Source organism: Dromiciops gliroides, chromosome 6 (genome assembly GCF_019393635.1).
Source record: "Dromiciops gliroides isolate mDroGli1 chromosome 6, mDroGli1.pri, whole genome shotgun sequence".
Taxonomy (NCBI): domain Eukaryota; kingdom Metazoa; phylum Chordata; class Mammalia; order Microbiotheria; family Microbiotheriidae; genus Dromiciops; species Dromiciops gliroides.
Genome location: NC_057866.1, coordinates 211,021,654 through 211,047,880, shown reverse-complemented (window position 1 = coordinate 211,047,880; position 26,227 = coordinate 211,021,654). Strand labels below are relative to the sequence as shown.

General features: G+C 40.1%; 1 protein-coding gene across 1 annotated transcript in view; it reads right to left on the bottom strand.

Annotated features, from left to right (window-relative positions):
• The window catches only part of FAM149A (family with sequence similarity 149 member A), a 68,617-nt gene that overhangs the window by 31,804 nt on the left and 10,586 nt on the right, over positions 1 to 26,227 (bottom strand). Inside the window, exon 2 of the mRNA XM_043971209.1 lies at positions 2,105 to 2,215. Within this exon, the coding sequence (XP_043827144.1) occupies positions 2,105 to 2,215 (111 nt within the window). The remainder of the gene's footprint in view (positions 1 to 2,104; positions 2,216 to 26,227) is intronic.

Here is a 26,227-nt window from a genome sequence, read left to right as displayed (position 1 = left end):
CAAAACTCAGAGTTGTTCCCCAAAAGTTGAGCATTTTAAAAAAATTATTACTCATTAACTAGGTTATATATAAATATGTAGGCTGATGTATACCAAGTTGCAGAGATATATTTCTTGATAATTATTTATGTATATAATTATAACTATTATATAAAGTTATATATTATATACATTACATATTGAGAATTATATAATTATATTATTATTATATTTTTTATATTTAATCAGTTAGAATTTATTAAGGACCTTCTATGTGCCAAGAATTGTGCTAAGTGCTAGGAATACAAAGAAAGGCAAAAAACAGTCTCCACTTCCAAAAAGCTCACAGTCTCATGGAGAGATGACATGCATACAACTATGTTTAAACAAGCTAGACAGGATGCATCTGAAATAATCAACAGAAGGAAAGTGCTAAAATGATGAGGAAACAGGAAAGGCTTCGTGTAGAAAGCAGGACAGGGAATCTACAAAGCAGAAATGAGAGAAAAGCATCCCAGGTCTGAGGGTGAGCTTGTGAAAACTCCTGGAGTGTAGAGATGGTGGGCCATGGAGCAGCAGCAGCAAGGAAACCAGGGTCACTGGATCCAAGAGTACAGGCACAGGAGTAAAGTATAAAAAGACTGGAAAAGGGGCAGCTAGGTGGTGCAGTGGATAGAGCACCGGCCCTGAATTCAGGAGGACCTGAGTCCAAATCCAGCCTCAGATACTTGACAGTTACTATCTGTGTGACGCTGGGCAAGTCACTTAATCCCAATTGCCTCACACATACAAAAAAAGACAGGAAAGGCAGAAAGGGGTCATTTTATGAAGGGCTTTCCACAACAAAAGATTTTATATTTGATACTGGAGGATGACATGTTCTTATATAACCATAGTAACTGAGGAATAAATTCTTAAAAGTGTTCAATCTGGAGAGCAGCTAGGTGGAGCAGTGGATAAAGCACCGGCCCTGGATTCAGGAGGACCTGAGTTCAAACGCACCCTCAGACGCTTGACACTAGCTGTGTGATGCTGGGCAAGTCACTTAACCTTCATTGCCCCACAAAAAAAAAAAAAAAAGTTCAATCTGCTTACTGCCTCAGGGAGAGGGGAGGAGAGGAAGGGAAGGAGAAATAAAATATGGAACTCAAAACTATAAATAAAAAGGTTTATTATTCTTTTTTAAAGTAGCCAATCTGGGGCAGCTAGGTGGCACAGTGGATAAAGCTCTGGATTCAGGAGGACCTGAGTTCAAATCTGGCCTCAGACACTTGACACTAGCTGTGTGACCCTAGGCGAGTCATTTAACCCTCATTGCCCCAACAACAAAAAAAGTAGCCTATCCTTTTTAAATACCCCTGTATATGTATATCTATACTCATATCTGTATCTATATCTTGACTATATCTACATCTATATCTATACCCATGTCTTTATTGATATCTATATCTATCTGTCCATAGCTATATTATCTATATGTATCTACCCATATAACTCCAGATCTAAAACCATAATGAGACATTTTAATAATCTAGAGCAAGAGTTCTTAATCTTTTGGGGTCATTGACCCCTTCCATAGACTGGCAATGAACATGGACCCCCTCCCTTTCAGAATAATGCTTTCAAATATACAAAATAAAGTCCACGTGTGTATATATACATATACAGTGCATATGTATGTATACATTTGTACATATATGCATGTAATACACATCTTTACACATTTTATATATGCATGCTACTTTATATATTGTACATATACAATATAATATAAATTTGCATATAACATACCTATTTACCCATATATACTATGCTATACTATTACTATACTATACCATTATACTAATCCAACTACTACAATAGAGTATCTACCATACTCTTATATGGAATACCATATAACATTGTACTGCACTATTATCATATTTTATTTCTAGTTTATCCCAAAAGTCTTAGCAAAGTTTTCTACTTTAATAGCTTATATAACATTTTCCAAAGACTAAGAAAACACCCAATGGTGCTTTGCTTTTAGAAATTCAAGGCTTCCACCTAATTTTCCTCCCCACCATGTAGCCAGCACACATTTCTCCATTCTGAAATCAACAAGAGATCACCAGGTTATTCTTACCAATTATAATTATGAATGGCTTCCTGCACATTTTTGGTGAAATGCTTAGGAAGAGGATCCCTGCTCTTCTCAGTAAGACATTGCTCTCCATGCCCTTTAGCCAGTCCTTTTCTGGGAAAAAGAAAAACAAAACACAGGGAAAGAGAAATTGGACATTAATGTGTTTACCTTGCTTAAGTACCTTAATTTCCAGGAAACTTAATTACTGTGTATTATGTGGTCAATTTACAAACTCCAGCAGAAAAGCATTATTTTACATATGCTCTGCTCTTGCTTTTTTTTTTTAATTTAAAAAAATTATTCATTTTAAACTTAAATACAAAACTAGAAAAGGAAAAAAGAGAACACTTCCAAGTACACAGTAGAACATAAAGATTGGATTCAATATAAAATAATAAATTACCATTTTAAACTGTTTACTTTTTAAAAAAACCTATAAAATATATACAGATACAAATGCATATGCATATATACACATACAGATACACGCACATACACATAAATGTATAACTTATATTGGATTGCTTTCTGTCTAGGGGAAGGGAGAAGCAAGAGAGGGAGGGGAATAAATTTGGAACTCAAAATCCTATAAAGACAAATGTTGAAAACTATCTTTACATGTAACTGGGAAAAAATAAAATACTATTAAGGAAAAAACAGAAAAAAGAAAGCCTATGTAATAAATATTATATGTTGTTTTCAAAGCTACCCAGCTTTTCTATACTTCTTTTGAAGTTTTATTTTGTTCTCTGCTGTGCACTTTTTCTTCCTTCCCTCCATACCCCACCCTAGAGAAGGCTACAATTAAACATGAATGTATACATATATGTATAGATACATATAGCTATATACATACATATACATACACACATATGAACCATACTGTACAGAGTTCAGTTCTTTCTCTGGAGGTGGACACCATATTCCTTCATAGGTCCAAATCTTTCCATATTTTTCTAAAATCGACCAGCTCATCAATTTTTATATTACAGTAGTATTCCATCACAATCATACACCACAACATTTTAGCTAGTCTGCTAGGTATAAGATGATATCACAAAGTTCAAAGTTGTTTTAATTTGAATTTCTCTAATCAGTAATGATTTAGAGCATTTTTTCATCTTATTATATATAGTTTTGATTTCTTCATAAAAAAACTGCCTGTTCATATCCTTTGACCATTTATCAATTTGGAAATGACTCATATTCTTATAAATTTGACAAAGTTTTTGTTTTTCATAAATGAGAGAACTTTATCTGAAAGATTGTCTATGGAAGTTTTTTCTCCCAGTTTTCTGCTTTCCTTCTAATCTTGGCTACATTGGTTTTATTTATATAAGAACTTTTAAATTTAATATAATTGAAATTATCCATTTTACATTTCAAATTCTCTCTATCTCTTGTTTCTTCACATATTATTCTCCTATACATGAGTCTGATAAGTAATGTGTTCCTTGTTCTAATTTTCTTGTGGTATCTCCCTGTATATGTACGTCATGTATCCATATTGACCTTATCTTGTTACTTGGTTTAAGATAATGGTCTATGCCCAATTTCTGCCAGACTGTTTTCCATCTTTCACAACAATTTTTACCAAATAATGAATTCTTATCCTCCAAACAAATCTTTACAGTTTTCAAACACAGGGTTACTATTGTCCTTTACTATTGTGAATTGTGTGTCTACTCTGTTCCACTGATCCACCTTTCTGTTTCTTAACCAGTATCCGATAGTTTGGGTATTTACTGCTTTACAACATAGTTTAAGGTCTTGTACTGCTGGATCTCCTTCTTTTACATTTTTTCCCATTATTTTCTTGGAAATCCTTGACTTTTTGTTCTTCCAAACGGATTTTGTTACTATTTTTTCTAAGTAAAATCATTTTTTAGTGATTTAATTGATATGAAGGACTTCTTTGTTGTGGTCATTTCACAGGAGCGTTTATAAAGTATCGACAGAAGCCTGGTTGAAACAACAACATGCCTTACTGTCATGCTCTGCTCCACTGCCCCATCCCTTCCTATTGCTAGTGACTAATACTTGATGTGCCCTTCATTGGGAAAGGTATGAAACTGATTTCATGACCACAGACCCATTGAGTTTCAGGACTTGCAGCATCATTTAGTTGAAATCAATCAATCAAGCTATTGATCTATAAATGTGCATTAATTGCTTGACTGTGTATGTGGCACTGGGTTAAGCATCAGAAATAAACAGAAAGGCAAAACCATTGTCCCTTCCCAGGAGCTCACACTCTAATGGGGAAATTAGGTGCATATCACATATGCACAGAATAGATTGAAAGTAATCTCAGAGAGGCAACTAGATGGCTTAGTGGACAGAGCACTGGACCTGGAGTCAGGAAGACCTGAGTTCAAATCTTGCCTCAGATACTTACTAGCTGTGTGACCCTAGGCAATTCACTTAACCTATGCTTGCCTTAATCCACTGGAGGAAATAGCAAACTGTTTCAATATCTTTGCCAAGAGCACTCCATATAGAGTCATGAAGAGTCGGACATGGCTGACCAGCAACAACCCAGAGAAGGTAATAGCAGCTGGGAAGGCTGGGCAAAGCATCCTGGAGAAGCCTGGTTTTAAAGCAGTCTAAAGGACGCCAGTGTACTTAGGAGGCAGGGAGGATGAGAGAGGATATTCTAGGCATGGGGAATGTTCACAGGCACCATAGATAAAGCAACAGTAATGAGGCCAGTGAGTATAGCCGAATCGTATACTGCATGTCAGAGAATAAAATGTAAGACTGGAAATATAGGAAGGTTCCGGGCTGTGAGGACCTTTAAATGCCAAACAGGACTTTTCAATTTGATTTTAAAGGTGACAAAGAGCCACTGGAACTTTCTGCAAAGTGGGAATGGGGGAAATGTGGTCATTCCTAAGCTTAGATTGGGTGCCACACAAGTTTACTGTGTGATGTTGAACAAGTCACAACCTCTCTGAATGTCTCACTTATCTTGTCTATAAAGTGAAAGAGTTAGATTAGAACTCTAATTCTCTCCAGCTTTAAGTTCCATGAATCCAGAAACACGGGTATGCATGCTCAGTATGGTTTTGTTGTTATATACTTATAAGATTGTTTAGGTCATTCCAAATGAAAGCAGTAGATCACAATATCTGCAATAATCCAGGATTCCTTTTTTAACCTGGTGTCAAGAAATTGGGTCTTGGATTCAAATTTAGGACATGATTCCTTAAGTATCAATCATTTCACGACTTTGGGTTTGGATCCTCTCCAGGTCCAGATTGATGAGTTGGAAGAAAGATCCTCTACCAATAAAGGTCAGCATCAGCAATTAATTTATAATTGCAGAGAGTTGCTTGGGGCACTGAAACTAAATAATTTGCCCAGGGTCACACAACTAGCATGTGTTAGAAGTGAGGCTAGAACCCAGGTCTTTTCTGACTAAAGCCAATTTTTTATTCACTATATCAAGTTGCCTCTTTATTGACATAAAAATACAATTATTTAAGAGAAAATTGTAACTTTTAAATAACCACCCCTTAAGTCACAGCATAAAATACTTGTCCACTGGAATGTATTCGTTGTTAATCATTAAGTGTCCTTTTGCTGAACCTTCTGAAGACTTCATTCCCATCTAGTTAAATCAGTATGTGCTAATAAAGGTAGTTCCTAATGCCATGAGAGGTCTATAATTTTTCATAAGATAAAATGCAGACATGATATAGATGACTACCAAGTACATATTCAGCCCTTGTGTTTCTTCCAAGCTCCAGTCCCACATTTCCGGCTGCCTGCTGGACAACTCCACCAGGATGACTCCCTCATGGGGATACCAAAGCCAACAGGTCCAAGAAAGAACTTCCCCCGGAACTCACCTACCCTCCCTCCATCCCAGCTTCCTGGTTTCTGTAGAAGATATCATCACCCTTTTAATCATCCAAGTTCACATTCTAGACTGGGGGTCATTCTAGACTCTTTGCCCTCCCTCAACCCCTCTATCCAATCAGCTTCCAAGTCCTGTTGAATCTATATCCTAAGCTTTGTTGGCTTTATATTCTTTAATTCAAGACCTCTTCATTTTTCTCTGTTACTTTGACTAATTAGTCGTCCTGCACCCAGTCTCTCTCTCTATTCTCCAATCCACCGCCCCCCCCCATAGTTACCAAATGTCTCACCTTAGAACCCTTATTCAACCTGAGTCACAGCCCTGCGGGTGTTCTTCATTATCTCTAGGAGAAAATACAAAGTGCCGTCTTTGGCATTTAAAGCCCACCCCAATCTTGCTCCACAGTTACCTTGCCAAACTGCTTACAAAGGATGCCCTTCCCAAAGTGTACTTTACACTGCTCCATCCAAATTTGCCTCACTAGCTTTTCTGCATGCATGCCATTCCATTCCCAACCTCTAGCCTTCATTCTGGCTGTGTCCCCCATTTGGCTCTGCCTCCTGGAGCCCCTAACTGCTTAGATGCCCACTTTCTTCAGATCCCTGGTTGTTAATGTCCCTTGAATCTCCCCCCATTACCGTGTTTATTTTGTGCACAGTTTGTGTCCTCTTTAAACATGTGATATCCCCCTAGTAAGCACCATGAAACATGGTGTCCCCACTGACCAGCACATAGTAGGTGTTCAATAAACATAGATGCTCCAACATTCAACATTTCAAGCAAGCCTCATGCCAAACAGGGGATCATAAATAAGCACACAAGTAAACAAAAATATAAATAAAATAAATACATAAACAAATAAATAAAACATCACATTATGATCAATGCCTGATTAACAAAAAGATGCTTCATCTTGGTCTCCAGGCATTTTGTATGGCTGTCCCCCATGCCTCCTCATCTCTATCTTCCGACTTTCTTTTGTGGTTCAGTCATATTTGACTCTCTGCGACCCTATCTGGGCTTTTCTTGGCAGAGATACTGGAGCAATTTGCCATTTCTTTCTCTAGCTCATTTTAGAGATGAGGAAACTAAGGCAAACAGGGTTAAATGACCTGCCCAGGGTCACATAGATGTGAAGTGTTTGAGGCCAGATTTGAACTCAGGAAGATGAGTCTTCCTGATTCCAGGCCTGGCTCTCCATCCACTGGGCCACCTTGCTGCCCTGACTTTCTTTGCTGTTGTTGTTTGTCCTTTATTCTCAAAAAGGATCGTGACTGATGTCATGACTTGCAATGAATTTAAGTAAGGGAGGGCTGTGCAAAGTCACCAACCTCACTCTCTCCTCCAGAGTCATCTGGGTCCAATGGCAAGATAGACATCAGGACAACTGGAGATGGCCCCAGATGTTTAAGGTAATTGGGGTTAAGTGACTTGCCCAGAGTCACACAGGTATTAAGTGTTTGAGGTAAGATCTGAACTCAGGTCCTCCCAAATACAGGGCCAGTGCTTCACCACTGGGCCACCTAGCTGCCGTGGCTTTCTTTAAGTCCCAACTAAAATCCCATCTTTTACAGGAAGCCTCTTCTAACCCCTCTTAATTCTAGCCCTTTCCCTTTGTTAATGATTCCTATTTATCCCCTACATTCGCTTTTTTGTGCATCTTTGTTTGCTTGTTATCTCCCCTATTAAACTTCACATTCTTAGAGGCCAGAGACTGTCTTTTGCCTGTTTTTATATCTCCGGAACTTAGCACACAGTAGATGCTAAGAAATGTTTACAGACTGGCCAAGCAGTCTTTTACAAATAAAGTGACTTGGATATTATGCTTTTCATGGGGAACTAAAATGGGAAAGTGAAAAAAACCAACTCTACTGGACTTAGAGTCCAAGGACCTGATTTCAGGTCCCACTGCTGCCACCCCCTACCTGTCACTTAACCTTTAGTTTTCTCCTCTCTAAAAAGAGAGAAGCTGAAGTCCAATCTAAGGTTCTTTCCAGGGCAAAGTTTTTTATCTTATAACTACATAAGTCAAACATTAATAATATTTATTAATCACTGTTAATTATGGAACTTTGAATTAGGTTAACCACTGTTAATTATGGAAAGTTTAGAAATTTTTGTGGAATTGAACAGTTATAGAAAACATCCTATGAAATCTTCTGTGTGTTTCACAATGAATCAGTCCACAAGCATTCATTAGCAACACCCCTGTACCCAACTAGAGACAGTGCAGGGTTGTGGACAGAGAGGTGGCCCGGAGGCCAGGAACCTGGGTTCCAATTCTCCCTTTGACATGTTCTGGCTATTCAACTAATCCTGAACACCTTATTTAATCTCTTGGTGTTCTAAGCCAGGGCTTCTTAAACTTTTCCCACTCATGACCCCATTTCGTTCAGGGAATTTTTACGGGACCCCATGTATATAGGTATATAACCTTTCACCATTGCCAAATTTTTTGCAACCCCCACATTCAGTTACACAACCCCATATGGGTTCAAGATCCACAGTTTAAGAAGCAACCCTCCAAGACTATGAATCACCAAGAGTGTACTGACTTTCATTGGCTGGGGAAGTTTGTTTCCTTACCTGGGAATTTCCTATACTAATAAAATCAGAATACATACATACATAAGTACATATATATATACATATATACACACACTATATATATGTGTGTGTATATATATATATATATGTACTAATAAAATAATATCTCTCTGTATGCTAAATCCTGGGGACACAAAGAAAAATTAAAAACAGATGCTGCCCTCAAGTAGTTTATATTTCAATGAGGGAGATGACAAGTCTATTAAATCAGAACATTCAAAGTAGGTACAAAGTAACCTAATATGGTAGGGCACTAGGATCTGAGAGGATCCTGTAACGATTGGAATGACGCCACCTGCTGGAGACTTACTGTAGAAGAGTTCTGCCCATGAAGCGAAGGTCTTTGAGGGCAAGACCAGGAGTCAGGAAGTGACTGGGGCTAGTGGGAGGAGGAAGGAAGAGACTGGCGCTCAGTCTCGCGCTCTTTCCTTTGGACTCTGGTGGAGAGCGGAGCTAGTAATGTGCTCTCGCTTTAATAGATAGGAATCTAGGCCTTTTTCTCTCTCTTAACCAAATTCTTATTCTCCTTAATAAATGCTTAAAAGTCTAACTCTTGCTAAAGCTTATAATTTATTGGCGACCACTCATTAGATATTTTAGACAGTTTAGCTAGAATTTTAGCCTCTATACAATCCAGACACGCCTACTGCAGAACGTATCATCAGAAGAGAATTCTTTGCCTTTATTGCCTCTACGACGCAGTACACTGTCACCTAAGGCCTCATCTACAAGGGCCAAAGCGCTGTTGTTATTGTTGTTGTGTGGTTGTTGTTGGGCAGCTATGTGTCAAAGTGGATAGAGTTCCAGGCGGGAAGTCAGAATGACCTGAGTTCAAATCTAGCTTCAGATACCCACTAGTTGTATGATCCTGGGCAAGTCATTTAACCCCATTTACCTCAGCTTCCTCAACTGTAAAATGAGCTGGAGAAGGAAATGGCAAACCATTCCAGTATCTTTCCATGTCATGGATTCAACTGAAAGTACTGAACAACCCAGTATTCATGATAGAGGCAAGGCTGCTGAGATAAGAACACACATTAATTCGATAGGTAAACATCCTACCTCACCTTTAACACTAACTCCAGTTTTCTTCAAGCTTTGAGATATCAGAAAGAAAAAAACCTAAAGGTAATGATGAACTTATTAAGGCACCACAAATGAAATATTTCCTCAGATGGATCTGCTCTGTGGTGTAGCAGATGGAGCACTGTATTTGGAGCCAGGGAGGCCGGGGTTTAAAAATCCAGTGCCTCAGTTTCCTCATTTGTAAAATGAGGGGGTTGGACTCAATAGCTCCTAAGATCCTTTTCACTTCTAAATCTATGACTATGGCTATGTTTTTTTCCAAACTTAAAAGTATTTTATTATTTTCCAGTTACACGTAAAGATAGTTTTCACCATTTGTTTATAAGATTTTGAGTTACAAATTTTTCTCCCTCCCTCCCTTCCCCCAAGACGGAAAACAATCTGATATAAGTTATGTCACAGGGGAAATCAGTGGTGGAGAGGGGAGGTCCTTAGGTATTCCTCTTTAAAGCATTATACCCTCTCGAATAAAAATCCAATTAGAATAAAATAATCTTTTATTTGGGCATTAGATAAAGCAATCCAGAGGAGTCAAGGTTCTCTCAAGGGGAGATAACACAGAGACACATGTTTCTCTGAGATACCTATTTCTTCCACCAGGAAAAAGCCCATAGTTTTTTATAGAGGAGAGATGGTGGAGGGACAGATGGGGTGATCATGACTGTGGAAAGTTCCCTTTGTGAGTGAGGGAAGCTAGAATGAGGGGAGGTGGTCCTGACTTCTGGAGTTATCTGTCCCCTTGGTACCACTCAGGCAGTAGCCATGCCTAATAGGGTTATCTCTCTTGCTTCTCAAGGTGTGTCTGTCCTTCAGTTTAGCTGGCCAGTTTAAACTTTAATCCTAACCCCATAACAGGTTATATATGTAAAATCATGTTAAACATATTTCCACATTAGTCATGTTGTAAAAGAAGAATCAGAACAAAAAGGGAAAACTAAAAGAAAGAAAAAAACAAACAAAAGTAGAAACAGTATGGTTCAATCTGCCTTCAGATTCCACAGTTCTTTTTTTTCTGCATGTGGAGAGCATTTCCCACCATGAGTCTTTTGGAATTGGCTTGGACCATCGTATTGTTGAGAAGAGCTAAGTGTATGACAGCTGATCATCACACAATGCTGCTTACCGCTATATTTTCACCCATAAGTAATATCTGAATTAGCTGACTTACCCTCCCCCACAATATCTCTAAAAACTTCAAATTACCAAGGAAACAATATGGTATTGGAACAATAGGATATATTGTTAAAATTAAATTGGCCAAGCAGACTCTAATCACCCTAAATTCCCATGCTTAGCAGCAGGATTTTTATTTCAACCAGACTTTAGAATTTAAACAGAATAATTCAAACGGTGTGTGCCCTAGCACACCTTGGTAGGGGAAGGAGAAAGAAGTTAGAAGGATAAAGATAAGACACTACAAAGTTCAGCTTATTCCAATATCTTGTACTTAGGGCAGCAAGTACTTCCTTCTGAAAGATGAACTTTATTGGATAATGGCATCCCTTCTAAATAGAACCTGGTCATCTATAGAACCCTATATTCTCTTCGATTTCAATTCATTTTGACAATTGGAGCCGTTAATCAGGCATCCATCCACTATCACAGGTGGCTCCCTCCTTCCCCCTTGAATACATAGAGAGGAAATAGCTTTTCTAGGCAGTTTCATTCTTTGGGGGGAAAAAGACAATTATTTAGAAAAGAGATGGACTCATTCTTTTCATTACATTTCATCTCTTCCAAGAGGAGTATTCCTACTTCCATCTAAGATAGATATATGTGCACAGGAAAACTGAAAGATTTAAAGAAGTAGATTATAAACTCCCTGGGAAGAGGAAACCTATCTTATTTCTATCCTAACTCCCAGCATTTCACATAGTATCATTAATATTTCATGAATGAATGACTTTATAGTCATCTCAAAAATTACTATGAAGCAGCTTTAATCTTGGAAATGGATGTTGATGTCAATTGGCATAAATACGTTCTCAACTATTTCTCCTGCCCTTGTTCCTCTCTCTCAGATACCATAACCACCTGATGCATTCCTCAGAGTTCAATGGAAAGTCTTCTCAGTGTCTTATGCATTTTAGAGTTGGTAGAGACCTTAGCCCAACCTTTTTGGCTTACATATGTGCCATCTGAGGAGGGGAAGTGAGGGGACTGTGGCCACTCAAGTTAATCACTCCTTCTGGGCTGGAAACCAGCCAAGTCTCCTGACTCACAGGTTTTGGTTCTTTCCACTACACCATGATGAAAGTTCAAATTAAATATGAAATCTTACACAATTACCGTAGATTGGCTCCATTTTTAAAGTACTATTTTTTGTCTTGGTTCTAGTTGCTATACGACCTAGCACAATCTATATAGAGGTATTTTGTGCTAATTAATAAGTACTGTTTTATTGACTGTAAATTATAAATTCACACTGCAGGAATTTAAACTGGTTTTATATAGCACACATGGGACAGTCAACTAAGTACTTAAGTAATATATAGTAATGATGAAGTTTTTCCCAGTTCCCAAAATGCTAGTGTCTTCCCTTTCCAAACTACCTTGTGTTTGGGACAGCTAGGTGGTGTAGTAGATAGAGCACTGGCCCTGGAGTTGAGGACTTGAGTTCAAATCTCACCTCAGACACTTGCTAGCTGTGTGACCCTGAGCAAGACACTTAACCCCAATTGCCTTAAATCTCCAGTCATCTTGATCTATATCTTGCCACTGGACCCAGATGGCTCCAGATGATGAGTTGGTGATGTTGCACATTCATTCCTCACTTAAATCCAATTAAGAGTCAGGACATCACCCCAATGAACAAAGGACAAACAACAACCTTTTATTTATTTGTACATGTTCTCTTTTTTTCCCCTTTGGAGCATCTATTTCAAAAAATTTTTTCCACTTAATAGTATTTTGTGTGTTTTTTTCAATTACATGTAAAGAGTATTCAATGTTGATTTTCATAAGATTTTGAGTTCCAAATTTTTCTCCCTCCTTTTCATCCTCCCTCCAGAAGACAAAAAGCAATCTGATATAGGTTATATATGTACAATCGTGTTAAACATTTTTCCACATTAGCCATGTTATGAAAGAAGAATCAGAACACAAGGGGAAAATCACAAGAAAGAAAAAACCAAAAAAAAGGTGAAAATAGAATGCTTTTATCTGCATTCAAACTCCATAGTTCTTTTTCTGGATGTGGAGAGAATTTGCCATCATGAGTCTTTTGGAATTGTCTTGGATCTTTGTTTTGCTGAGAAGAGCTAAATCTATCATAGTTGATCATCACACAATGTTCTCCTGGTTCTGCTCACTTCACTCAGCATCAGTCACTTAAGTCTTTCCAGGTTTTTCTGAAATCTGCCTGCTCTTATAGCACAATAGTATTCCATTACATTCATACTAAAACCTTTTCAGCTATTCCCCAATTGGTGAACATCTGTTCCATTTCCAGTTCTTTGCCACCACAAAAAGAGCTGCTGTAAATATTTTTGCACATGTGGGTCTTTTCCTCTTTTTTATGAGTTTGTTGGAATACAGATCTAGTAATGGTATTGTTAGATCAAAAGGTATGCAACATTTTATAGCCTTTTGGGCATAGTTCTAAATTGTTCTCCAGAATAGCTGGATCAGTTCACAATTCCACTAACAATGCATTAGTATTCCAATTTCCCCACATCTCCAGTATTTATCATTTTCCTTTTCTATCATACTAGCTAATCTGATAGGTGTGAGGTAGTACCTCAGAGTTGTTTTAATTTGTACTTCTCTAATCAATAGTGATTTAGAGCATTTTTATATGACTATAGATAGCTTTAATTTCTTCATCGGAAAACTACCTGTTCATATCCTTTGACCATTTTGTATATGTTCTTTTTATACAGAATTTCTCAAAAGTTTTAGTTTGACTTTAACTTTTAAAGCTGTAATTTAAGCTATTAAAACTTTGATAACATAAAACTGTGGTGTGTGTGTGTGTGTTCTCAGTGCCTAAAACACTGCCTGGCAGATAGTAGACATTTAATAAGTGCCCAAAGGGTTAAATGACTTGCCCAAGGTCACACAGTCCATAAATAGCCTATAAGTGGTCTTAGCCAAATGTGAACTCAGATCTTCTAGACTTTAAACCCAGTATTCTAACCACTGCATTTCTAACTGACTAGAAGTCAGGAGAGCTGGGTTCTAGGACTACTCTGTAGTGTAACCTCGAACTTCCCTCATTTGTACAATGAGGGATATATTTCCTCAGTTTCCTCCTCTGTAAAATGAAGGGAAACATGCATGCCATAAGGGAAAGAAAGAATGCTGGATGTGGAGTCAGAGGACCTGAATTCAAATTCTGTTTCTATGACTTACTACCTACTCAATACCTCTGGGGATGGTGGGAGTCACTTCTCTTAACTCTTTGGGGTTCAATTTCCCCATCTATAAAATGAAGCCTTTAGATGATCTTCAAGGTCCCTGACAGTTCTAAATCTGTGCTTCTGATCCATCCAGACTCATTCTCTGATCCCATAATCTATGAAGAGGGGATATCTGAAAGATGACACCAAACAAAAGGGGGGGAGGGGAGATACTCTATAATCCATAGCATTTTGGATTTAACTGAAATATAAGAAGCCACTGATGCAGTGGATAAAGAGTTGACTTCAGAAACAAGAAGACCTTGGACTCATCCTGGCTTTCTGTGCTCCTAAGAAAGTCCCTTAACCTCTTAGTTTCTCTAGACCCGAGCTTCATAAACTTTTTCCACTCCCGACCCCTTTTCCCCCGGGAAATTTTTAGGGGACTCCAGGTATATAAGTATATAAAATAGGCAGACATAACCTTTTACTGTTGCCAAATTTTTCCCCACTCCCACATTCAGTTAAAGGACCCCACAGTTTAAGAAGCTTTGCTCTAGACTATGCTTCTAAAAAGGGACCATAAATTGGAGGAAAGGTGCAAATGTGCATTCCTACTAAGACTTTTCCTAATGGGGTGCTCCGTATGCCAATACAATCACAGGTGCGATCGCCCTCCACGAAGGAGAAATTTTCTCAGAGAGGAAAAACACTTCTCTGAACAAATAATTGGAGGGATGACCCAAAGATGCTAGTCTGCATGGTTTCCTATATTAGATACCTACTGGATGTATTGATGTGTGGGTTTTGTAAACATATAGAAATGTAAACAACCCTTCCCCAACCCTCCGGAAACAGTAAGATTATATCTGCTGGGGAAGAAAATCCGAGAGGCCTCTAATCTCCTGCCCCGCCCCAGCTCCAGGATAAACAGCTAAAGCTTGCCCTTCGGACTTACCCAATGACAATCAGTCCCTTTCTGTTGCTGCCGCTCCAGCTGCTGCTGCTGCTGCTGCTGCTCTCGGGGTCCCGGACCTGTCCGTCGCCGCGGGGGTACAAGGCCCGGGAGCGGCGCCAGCCCTTTCGGCCCCCATGCATGTAGCAGACAGCTGGTGCCCCCAGCCCCGCCGGAGCTCAGGACTTGCAGTCTCCTCTTCCTCCCAGCCCCTTCTTCCAGGGCCTACGCCCCCTGGGGACGTGCGGCAGTCCCTCGGGAAGCCAGACCTCGCTAGCCCTGGACATGGACTTCCTCAGCCAGGTCCAAGGGAATGCGGCCAGGGTGGAGTCCACCGCCCCGGAGCACGTGCTGCTCGGAGTCCCGGGGCTGGTCAGCTCCGGCCATAGGCTCCCCAGAGGATCCTTCGCCCTTCACAGCCACCACCCTTTATCCCGAGACTGCCCCTGTCTCTTCTCCCTGCCAGGTGGGCGTGGGAAGCGGCCCGCGCCCAGCCAGCAGCCCGCCCGCCAGCCAATGACCCAAATGCTCTTCCTGGATTCTCCCTGGGCAGCTCCGCAGCTTTGCCCAGACTCCTCTGCCCTCAATCCCGGCTGCGCTGGGAAGGGCTGACCTCTCCCTCACCCCCGCCCCACCTCTGGCTCCCCCGCTCCCCCCAGAGCTTCCACAGCTAGCAGCAGTCGCCTTCCGGGGACACTGGAGTTGATGAAAACATCCGCCTGCCGTTCCCCCTGGGGCAAGAGTGGGGAGCCTCCCCTAAGCAGATGCCAGATTTCATTGCCAAGTGACTGGCAGGCGCTCCGGCCTCCAGCCCCAGGAGGCACAGTCAGCCTGCATGGCCCATCCCTGCTCTCCAGCAAGTCCCAGCGGACTGACTCCGGAACTCCTTTACTTCCCTGGGTAGCGATAACCACTCCATACCGGGTAGGCAAATGGAAAGACCAATGAAGCAGAGCCTGTCCAGCAGTCTCCTGCATCACAAGGGCAAGCAAGGAGGATGGAAGTTCAAGAGGAACATCGCTCCTCCTGGATTTTCCTGCTCTGTATTAGAAAGGGGGAGCCTGACTGCTTCGGCCTCACGCCCAGCAGCAACAAAGTCAGTTTAACTCAACCCCAAAGTGTTAGAACCAAGATTTTATTAAGCGCCTATTGTGTGCAAACACTGCTGAGCAAAAATAGGCCAGGCAGGATGAACTAGCCTTTGCTGTGTAGGGATTTACATCCTACGGGGAAGAAAGCATATCCACCTGTAAGTTACACACCAATAGACAAAATAAATACAAGGGGTTTTTGTTTGTTTCTTTGGGCATCTAGGGAAAGGCATTCTTTGAGCTGAGTTCTGATGTAAACTGACAAATGTAAACAAGACAAAGAGTCCCCAAGCCCTATTTTCAAAATAATACTCCTCTCTTTTTCCAATAACATATGGGTGTGAGGTCAGATTGTTCTCATATATTTCCATCAAAATCATCCCAACCGACTGAATGTGGAAGTGGATAGGAGAATCCAGTGACTTGCCTTGTATTAAACCAGACATTTTAGAGATTTATCACTCTTCTCACTATTTTTTTTTTTTTTGCCTTGGAGGATTTAGTTTTGTTTTTTTTTTTCATTTAAAATGTTACTTGTGGGCAGCTAGGTGGCGCAGTGGATAAAGCACCGGCCCTGGATTCAGAAGTCCCTGAGTTCAAATCCGGCCTCAGATACTTGACATTTACTAGCTGTGTGACCCTGGGCAAGTCACTTAACCCCCATTGCCCCACCAAAAAAAAGATGTTACTTGTGCTAGTTAACATGTAATGGGGTTATTATTGTTATTTTTAAATGAATTCATAAGTATTTTTTAAATTTATCAGGTTCAGGGGCAGCTAGGAGGCCCAGTGGATAGAGCACTGGCCCTGGATTCAGGAGTACCTGAATTCAAATCCGACCTCAGACCCTTGGCACTTACTACCTGTGTGACCCTGAGCAAGTCACTAAACCCCAATTGCCTCACCAAAAAAAAAAAAAATTATCAGGTTCAGTTGAGATGCTAAATTTCTAGACATGAGCCACACTGTAAAAAGTTTTATGGGTCCTCAAATTTTAAGATTATAAAGGGGTCCTGAAACCAGCAAGTTTGAAAACTGCTGCTCTAACCCCCTATTTTTTTTTTTTAATGAGGAAACAGGCCACTAGGAGAGGCTGCATATTCTTAGGATCATAGATTACATGGTGGAAGTGACCTCAGAAATAATTTAATTCAATCCCCTCAATGTACAGTTGAAAAAAAACAGGCTCACAAAGAACTGATTGACTTTCTGAAGGTCAATCAGTGAGTGATGAAACTGGAATTGGAAGTGGAGTCCCCTGTTTCTTGGCCAAAGGTTTTCTCATTGTCCACCAGCTCAGTTCAAATCACCTACCCTACACTCATCATGTATCTGCCTGCCTTCCTCCCACCACTGATAACTTATGTTTTGGGTACATGTAGATATAAATACCCAGCACCTACGTCTGTTCGTGTCCAAACCAAAATGTGCATGCTTCATTTTGGAATGATCCAGTTACATCTGGACCTAACCATATTGGATTGATCTGATTTCTTGATATCAGTCAAGATAAAAAAAATAACAAGCGAGACCACATAGTTGGGTAAGATATATCACAATAAACATCATGAATAACAGTTCTATATAAGATAATGGCTTTATTTCAATAAAGCTAATTTGGTGGATTTCCGAGGATTATTGTCACTATTGCTATTTTTATTATCAACTATCATCACTATTTGGCAGCTAGGTGGCACAATGGATAGAGCTCCAAGCTTGGCAACAGGAAGATCTGAATTCAAATCTGACCTCAGACACTTACTAGCTGTATGACCCAGGGCAAGTCACTTAACCCGGTTTGCCTCATTGTCCTCATCTGTAAAATGAGCTGGAGAAGGAAATAGCAAGAAAACTCCAAATGGGATCACAAAGAGTTGGACACAACTCAACAAGAACAAGAACAATGACAATGACTATCACCATGACCACCACCACCATTACTACTACCACCAGCACCACCACCACCACCACTACAACCTGGTTCCAATGTAAAAGAAAACTGCCAGGTTATCAGGCCTCTCTCTACTTTACATGCCCAGTCACAGGATGGCTCTGGAAGTCTTCTGGGTAGTATATATATACTCCAGAGTGAACTGAAGAACATGCTTCAGTCACAATACAATAGTAGGACTATTTTCCTTAGTTCCCCAATCAATGCCTTCTCTGTCCATATCAGTTATACCAGTTATGCAATTCCATAAGAAGTATAAAAGTTATAGATAGAGCACCACTCAGATCCCTAGGCTCAAATCCCACCTCAGACAGATAACCTGAATGACGTTAAAATCACTTAACCTCTCCGAGCCTCAGTTTCCTCATCTGTAAAATGAAAGGGTTAGACTAGATGACCTCTAAGATCCGTTCCAGTTCAAGATTTATAATCCTACTATCCTACTCTGTCCCTCACCTCCCCCCAAATCAATCACCAAAAAGCATTTATTAAGTACCTACTGTTTTCCAGGTACTCTATTAGGTGCTAGGGCTACAAGTAGAAGAATGTGAAGTAATTCCCACTCTCAAGGAGAATACATTCCAACCTAACAAATTCTGTTGTTCCTGATTCTAAAACATCTCTCTCCTGAGTCCCTCTCTTTTTTTCCCACTGCCACCACCCTAGTAGAGGCCAGCATTACCATCCTATAGACAGACATCTTCCTCTCATTCATATATATTCCATATATAATATATTCTATATATAATAACTAGAACTTTCAGGCTCCAAAGCACTTTACACATATTATCTTCTTTGATCCTCAGAACAGCCCTGGGAGAAAGGCACTATTATCATCATTTTACAAATTAGGAAACTGGGGAAGAGAGAGGTTAAATGACTTGCCCAAGGCAACACAGCTAAGTAAATTCTAGGCAGAATTGTAACTAGTCTTCCTGACTTCAAGTCCCAAATCCCATCCTCTGCACAACCTAACTACCTAATATATGTCCAAATGTCCTTCTCCTGCTCCCTATCCTAGTTTTCTATAGTCCCTAGTTATAAAAGTTCAGACTCCTTAATTTGTCATTCAATACCCTTGACAGACTGGTGCTACCCTGTCTCTAACTCCCATTGACTGTTACAGACCACATGTGTATGCAGTACTGCAGGACTACAACTAGGTGTCCACCTTTGCTTTAGGGAAGGGGAACTTTTGTTTATGCATAAGTTTAAAATGGTGCTCCTTTAAGTCCAAGGTTACTATGCATTTTATTGATAGATCCCCTCTCCCTGGATTCAAGCTTCCTTTCATTTTTTTCATCTGTAGCTATAAGTCTTTGTTACCCTTTTCCAAGGCCTATCCTGGGTGGGGTCAAGGAAACCTTTGCAGGAAATCCTCTTTTTAATACTACAATGAAAGCTGTAAGCCAGTCACAATAAAGATCAGGTACAGCACTGATTGACCTGGGAGGAGAACACCATAGATTTCCCTTCCTTCCATGTGCACAGAACAGAGTAGAGAATCACGCTTAGACAGTCTGCTTGTATTGTTTTGCTGTTTGTCTTACAAAGTAAACTCTTTCAAATCAGGGATTGTGCTGTTTTTCCTTTTCTTTAATCCCATTGCCTTATTCCTGTTTCAAGCAGAGGATGTCACCAGGAAAGAAAAAAAAGAGCAACTTGAATGAGAAAAAAAGTTATTCCTCTCAGAAAAAGAATTAATAATTGAAGGGGCAAGAACTATTGAGACTTTGAAGTTCATCAAAATGACTAGCTCCTTGCCACATTTATGGATTTCATTATAGGTGGACATAGGCATAGATCGAGACCTTTTTAAAATAGTAAGTGCCTGGTAAATATTTGCTGAATAGTCTAGAAGTAAAGAATCACTGTGTATTTTTTAATCAGCTAATTGAGAGCATGAATACACTGAAAATTAGGAATTAGATTGTGAACATTGTGAATAAACAAGAAAGCATATTTCTCCATAGCAGCTAAATTCTCTATAAAACTACAGATAATACCTTAATTGGTATTTTATCTTTACTTTCAGAACAATCACAGGACCATCTAGTACAAGCTGATCATTTTTCAAATGAATAAACTGAGACCCAAGCTCACCAAGGTAGGAAGTAGCAGAGCTGGGATTTGGACTTAGGTTGTCTGTCTTTCCCTCCAGTGTTTTCTGTTTGCTAAACCAATGGTTCCGATTTAGTGATTCATCACCTCCTTCGGAGTTCACAAAGGGTGGTCCAAGGGATTCGTGATAAAAATTCTTAAATTTTCAGCAGTAAATTATTATAGAGAATATTATGATTAATATATTAAATTGCCCTGTGGATTCATAACACATTTTGCTGTTGTTGGAAGATGTTTGTGGAGCAAAGAACATTTGGAATCACCATGCTTCCTTGAGAAGCTGCAGGATCCATTGATTAAGCAAACAAATGTTCATCACCGCCCCCATCCCCTTTTCTGTTAAATGAATTCCACTGGTTTGAAATGATAGATGTTTAACATTTTGTTCTTCGATTAGTTACTACGGAAACTACAGAGGTTATTATAATCTGTATTGATGGAGGGAGGACACCTGGGAGATCACATATATTATTACATCAGAATGTAAGCTCCTTGAGGGTAGGCACAGTCTTCCTTTCTATTTGTATTTGAATTCCCATCACTTAGCATGGTACCAGGCATATAGTAAGCATTTAATAAATACTTGTTGACTTGACTTTCAAATCAATGGCCTTTTTTTCCAATCCTCATTCTCCTTGACCTCTCTGCAGCCTTTGACACTGTTGATCACTCTCTCCTCCTCCATAATCTCTTCTCTCTAGGATTTTGGACACCACTGTTTCCTGGTTCTTCTCCTCCCCATCTGACCACTTCTCTGTCTTTCCTTTGCTGGATCCTCCTCCGGATCACACTCTCTAACTATAGGTGTCCCCCTCTTCTATTCTCGTCTATATGACTTCACTTGGGGATCTCATTAGCTCCCAGAGGTTTAATTACCATCTCTATTCTGATGCTTCTCAAATCTATGTAGCTGCTATCATTATTCCCACTTTACAGAAAAAGAAATGGGTCAAGAGGTTAAATGACTCACACAGAGTCACAAACTAATGTCTACAGTGAGACTTGAACACAGGTCTCCCTGACCAGTCCTCCTCCGTGGTCAGGATCTTTGCAAATATTTTAGTGTCAATATAATCCCAGGCACTATTTGGAGACCAAGGTCACATTTACATTAGCACCTCCTAAATATGATGCGTAGAGTGATACAATGGATAGAACACTGGACCTCAAGTCAGGAAGACCTGAGTTCAAATTTGACCTCAGAGATTTACTAGTTGGGTAAGCCTGGCTATGCCATTTAACCTCTTTCTGCCTCAGTTTCCTCAACCATAAAATGGAGATAATAATAGCACCTATCTTCCAGAGTTGCTGTGAGGATTAAATAAGATAATATTTGTAAAGTGTTTAGCATAGTACTAGACAAGCACATAGTAGGCTTTTAATAAATGCATGTTCCCTTCCCTTTCTATTCTATGGAGGCAGAGAGAGATTAAACTGCATAACTTGGGTTGTAGCCTCTGGATTTACATTTTCAATGTGAATTATTGTGTCCCCTCTCCTCTCCTCCAGCCTCAGACAATCATTCAGACTGATCACTGGCAAAGCTAACTGAATGAGGGACTTAGCTACTGTTGCTAAGAAAAACAGAGATAATTTGAAACAAAACTTGTAGTCAAGAGACTACTAAGGAGGATGTTTATTAAAAGGCTTTATGTAGAGATGCTATTGTCTAGGATCATATTTTAAATTCTTATAAACAGACTTACTTTATCCCTTCCCAAAGTTGGTTGGTTGTTGTCCTTCATGGTTGAAGAGGACCAAAATGGTATCACCATGTTGAGGTCAAGGTTACAGTGTGTCCGACTGTGGCTCATCAGACCACTATGAGCTCAGAAGGCTCTACCATAGGTCAAGCCCAATAGTCCATGTGAACATTTGGACTGGGGATGTCTCTAAACTTGGACATCTCATGTTTCTTGTTAAGCTACTAAAATTCTGCTTCACTCATAGAATACTGTACCTTCTTTGATGTGGGTACACCATGCTGGGCAGTCTTTTACCAATGTCTCCCAGGTCATGCAATTGATTCCAAAGTTCATCAGAGATACCTTGACATTGTCCTGTATTGCTTCTTTTAACTTCTCTCTGTGTGGGTGCCTCTACCTTGTGTGAGCTCTCCATAAAATGGTCTTTTAGGCAAACATACATTGGAAAACATTCATACAACATGGATGGCCCATCGGCCCTGCATTCTCTCCAGTGGAGTAAGAACGATTGACAGTTGAGCTCAAGAAAGGACCTCAGTGTCTGGACCACATTTGCAACTTTGACCTGAATAAAATTCTGGGAAGTATTACCTAAATCTAGATATTGTGGTTGTTCCGTCATTTCAATCCTGTCCAACTCTCTGTGACCCCATTTGGGGCTTTCTTGGCAGAATCTAGAAGACTGATCACCAAAAGCAACAGCACAGACTCTTCCTTCAGCAACTTGGGTTGTACCAGGAAAGAAGGCTGACTGAACAGGAGGGCTATATCTCTCACCGGGTTCTAACTTGAAAGGAGCATTTCAGAGCCTGACTCCGAGGAAAATCAAACAGGAGACTTGAGTTAATCCATGACAAAGGGTCATGGCCCAGGCTGGAAGCTCTATAGCTGAAAAAAAGAATAGTACCAAACCAGGGGCCAGGGCAAGTAAGAAGATTGTGAATGCTCCTCAAAGAGCAAACCCAGGGAGTCTAAAAGAGCAAGTGATTTATCACAAGCGTCCAGCATGTCAGCTATCAAGCCGGTACAGCTTGAGAAACTATAGTTTAAAAGCAAAGCAACCTATCCAGCCCTGTCTAGCAGCTTCCCACTGGCCAAGCCACCCTTCTTGGTCCAGCCCAGAAGCAACTGAGTCTGGCAAGGAGACAGCTCAGCAGCTCAGTGACCTGCTTCACCCAACACACTTGTTAACAAGGAGCACACTGATGGGGGTTCCTGAGCTATAGATTAGGAGGATAGTCCCCCCCCCCCCAGCATTACCCCTAGATCACTGGGAGCAGTAGCAGTATATTTTCTGGGGGACTCAGTATTCCAATTCTAATGCAGGCTTGGGGAAGTGAGGCCAGGGCAAGTATTAAATAGGTATTGTTTTTATATTTATTCTGTACAGTATATACTTCTCACATGAGTACTTATCTCTGCTGTTATAATCTAAGGTTCTTGAGAGTAGGGATTGTTTCAGTCTTTTTTTTTTTTGTACTCCTCAGTTCCTAGGACAGGAATTGATTTTTTTGTGTGTGTGAGGCAATTGGGGTTAAGTGACTTGCCCAGGGTCACATAGCTAGTGTTAAATGTCTGAGGCCAGATTCGAACTCAGGTATTCCTGAATCCAGGGCTGGTGCTCTATCCACTGCGCCATCTAGCTGCCCCCAACTGATTCTTACACAAGTAAAATTCTCTTTCTGTAACACGCTCCCACGCCCCTGTCAAAATGAACATTACTCTACCTCCATGACTCCAGAGATTTCCTCATCAAGAAAATTCCACAGTATGTATTAATAGGAGATCATGGTGAGAAAAATTTTTTAATTTTATAATGACTGACTCTGGCCTACTAAATCTAGGCAGTGGCAGAATGCTAAGCCAAGAAGGTGGAAAGAATTTCTTTTTAAGCTTCTGGTTGATTCTAAATGAATCAAAGGCCTCGGGCTTAGCTATTACTTATGCAAAAGAATTAGTGAGAGTGACTGGCCTATTTGACTTGACAGGTTCTTTAGTTTACAGGCAGATTTTTTAAATTTATCAGGACTCATTTTTTTTCTGCCTGAACTATGTGATTTTCAACCTTCTGTATGGATGAACCTCTTGGAATTTAACTGGGATCTCTTGGTGATAGACACTCAATCCATGACTGGGCTGATACTTAGAAGCCTTTTCAGCTGGCTGGGAGCTGCAAGAGCTTGTGTTTGGCTGGCATTGCCTTCAAAAATCCTGAATATTGGAGGAAAACTCCAACCTTAGCATCATTTTCACATCTACAAGCATCTCAACATCCAGTAAGCTAAAATCTTCAAAAAGGGTTTAATGACTTAGTAATGATGATGAACTGTCCAATATTTCATTAGCCAAGTGAGATAAATATCATACTCTGCAAACTTGATAAACTATCAATCTGAGCTCACAGGAAGGATCATGGTTGTCAATATTTAATTATGGTGTTTCTCTTAAATACTTAAGTGTAGTCTTCTAATTAAAAAATGCTTACGTACAGGGATAGCCTTTCCACCAGCAAGTACCATATCTAATTGCTTCTTCTTTGTCTGCTTTTTTTCTAGAAAGACAATACATTCGCATGCCTTCCTGCTATGAATAAAATATTTGATTTGCTATTAAATGGAATCAAAGATTATGAGAGTTGGAAGAGAGTTCAGTGGCTATCAAGCATAGCATTTCTAAGTAATAATTGTATAATAAAATTAGTAGAGAGAGATAAAAAGAAATAGTTTACAAGATGAGAGATCTCATTTGAATGTCAAAATAAGTAAAAATAAGTTCTAAAAGTTCTTTATTACCTCTCACTGGGAAGATTACAATGGCCTTCTAACTGGTACCCTTGTCTCATTTCTCCCCATCTCCCTTCCTCCATCCATTCTCCCCATAACTGCCTAAAATGGAAGACTCTACTCAACAACCTGCACTGGCTCCCTAATACTTCCAGGATCAAATAGCAAGTGCTCCCTCCACTTGGCAGGTAAAAGCTCATCTGAACCTGGCCCTTTCTTAGCTTCCAATGCTTCTGGTACTTGGCTCCCCTCTGTGCCCTCTACAACAAAGCTCTCCAGGACTAATTCCTCTCCCTCCAGCCCAACACTCCATCTTGCTTCTCAGAGCCTTTTCATTGGCCATGCCCCTTAAGAGGGTGCACAGCCGCATCACCTCCTCCTCCTAGGTTCCCTAGATTCCTTCAAGACTCAGCTCCAATCCTTCCTTCTGCAGGAGGTCTTGCCCAGTCCCTATCTATCTCCAAATGCCTTTCCCTCTGAGGTTGCCTTCCATCTATTCTCTATGTATCTTTGTAGGTACCTAGTTTTTTGCATGTTGTGTCCTCCATTCAAATGTAAGTTTCCTGAGAGCAGGGATGGTTTTTACCTTTTCTTCCTCTCTCCTTTCCCATCTTCCTTCCTTCCTTCCTTTCTCTTTTTTTCTTCCTTTCTTTCATGACAATGAGGGTTAAGTGACTTGCCCAAGGTCACACAGCTAGTGTCAGAGGCCAGATTTGAATTTAGGTCCTCCTGAATCCAAGGCCAGTACTTTATCCACCGCACCATCTAGCTGCTCGCTCTTCCTTCCTTCCTTCCTTCCTTCCTTCCTTCCTTCCTTCCTTCCTTCCTTCCTTCCTTCCTTCCTTCCTTCCTTCCTTCCTTCCTTCCTTCCTTCCTTCCTTCCTTTCTTTCTTTCTTTCTTTCTTTCTTTCTTTCTTTCTTTCTTTCTTTCTTTCTTTCTTTCTTTCTTTTCTTCCTTCCTTCCTTTCTTCAATTGAGTTAAATGGCTTGCCCAGGGTCACAAAGCCAGCAATTATATGAAGCCAGATTTGAACTTAAGTCCTCCTGACTCCAGAGCTGGTGTTCTTTCCTCTGCACCACCTAGCTGCCGCTGGTTTTTATCTTTTTTTGTATCTTTGTGCTTAGGCTTGGCACATAGGAAGAGCTTAATAAATAGTTGCTTTCAGTCATTGTTTCAGTCACGTCCAACTCTTTGTGAACCAATTTATATTTTTCTTGGCAACGATACTAGAGTGGTTTATCATTTCCTTCTCCAGTTCATTTTACAAATGAGGAAACTGAGGCAAACAGGGTTAAATAACTTACCTGGGATCACACAGCTAAGAAGTGTCTGAGACTGGATTTGAACTCAGGAAGATGAGTCTTCCTGATTTCAGACCCAGCACTCTATCCACTGTGCCACCTAGCAGCTCAAATAGTTGCTTACTGACTGAGTAATGTTTGAAATTACCACATAAAGCAAATGTTAATCTAGTTCCCCCAATTTTGGTATTGTAAGGAGATTTCACTGTATTTTGGAAGTCTATTGTAATCAGAGGTAATAACCATAAATTTGCAAAAGTACCAAGACTATGAGAAAAGAATGCAATAGAGGATACTTCATTTAATTGTTTTACTT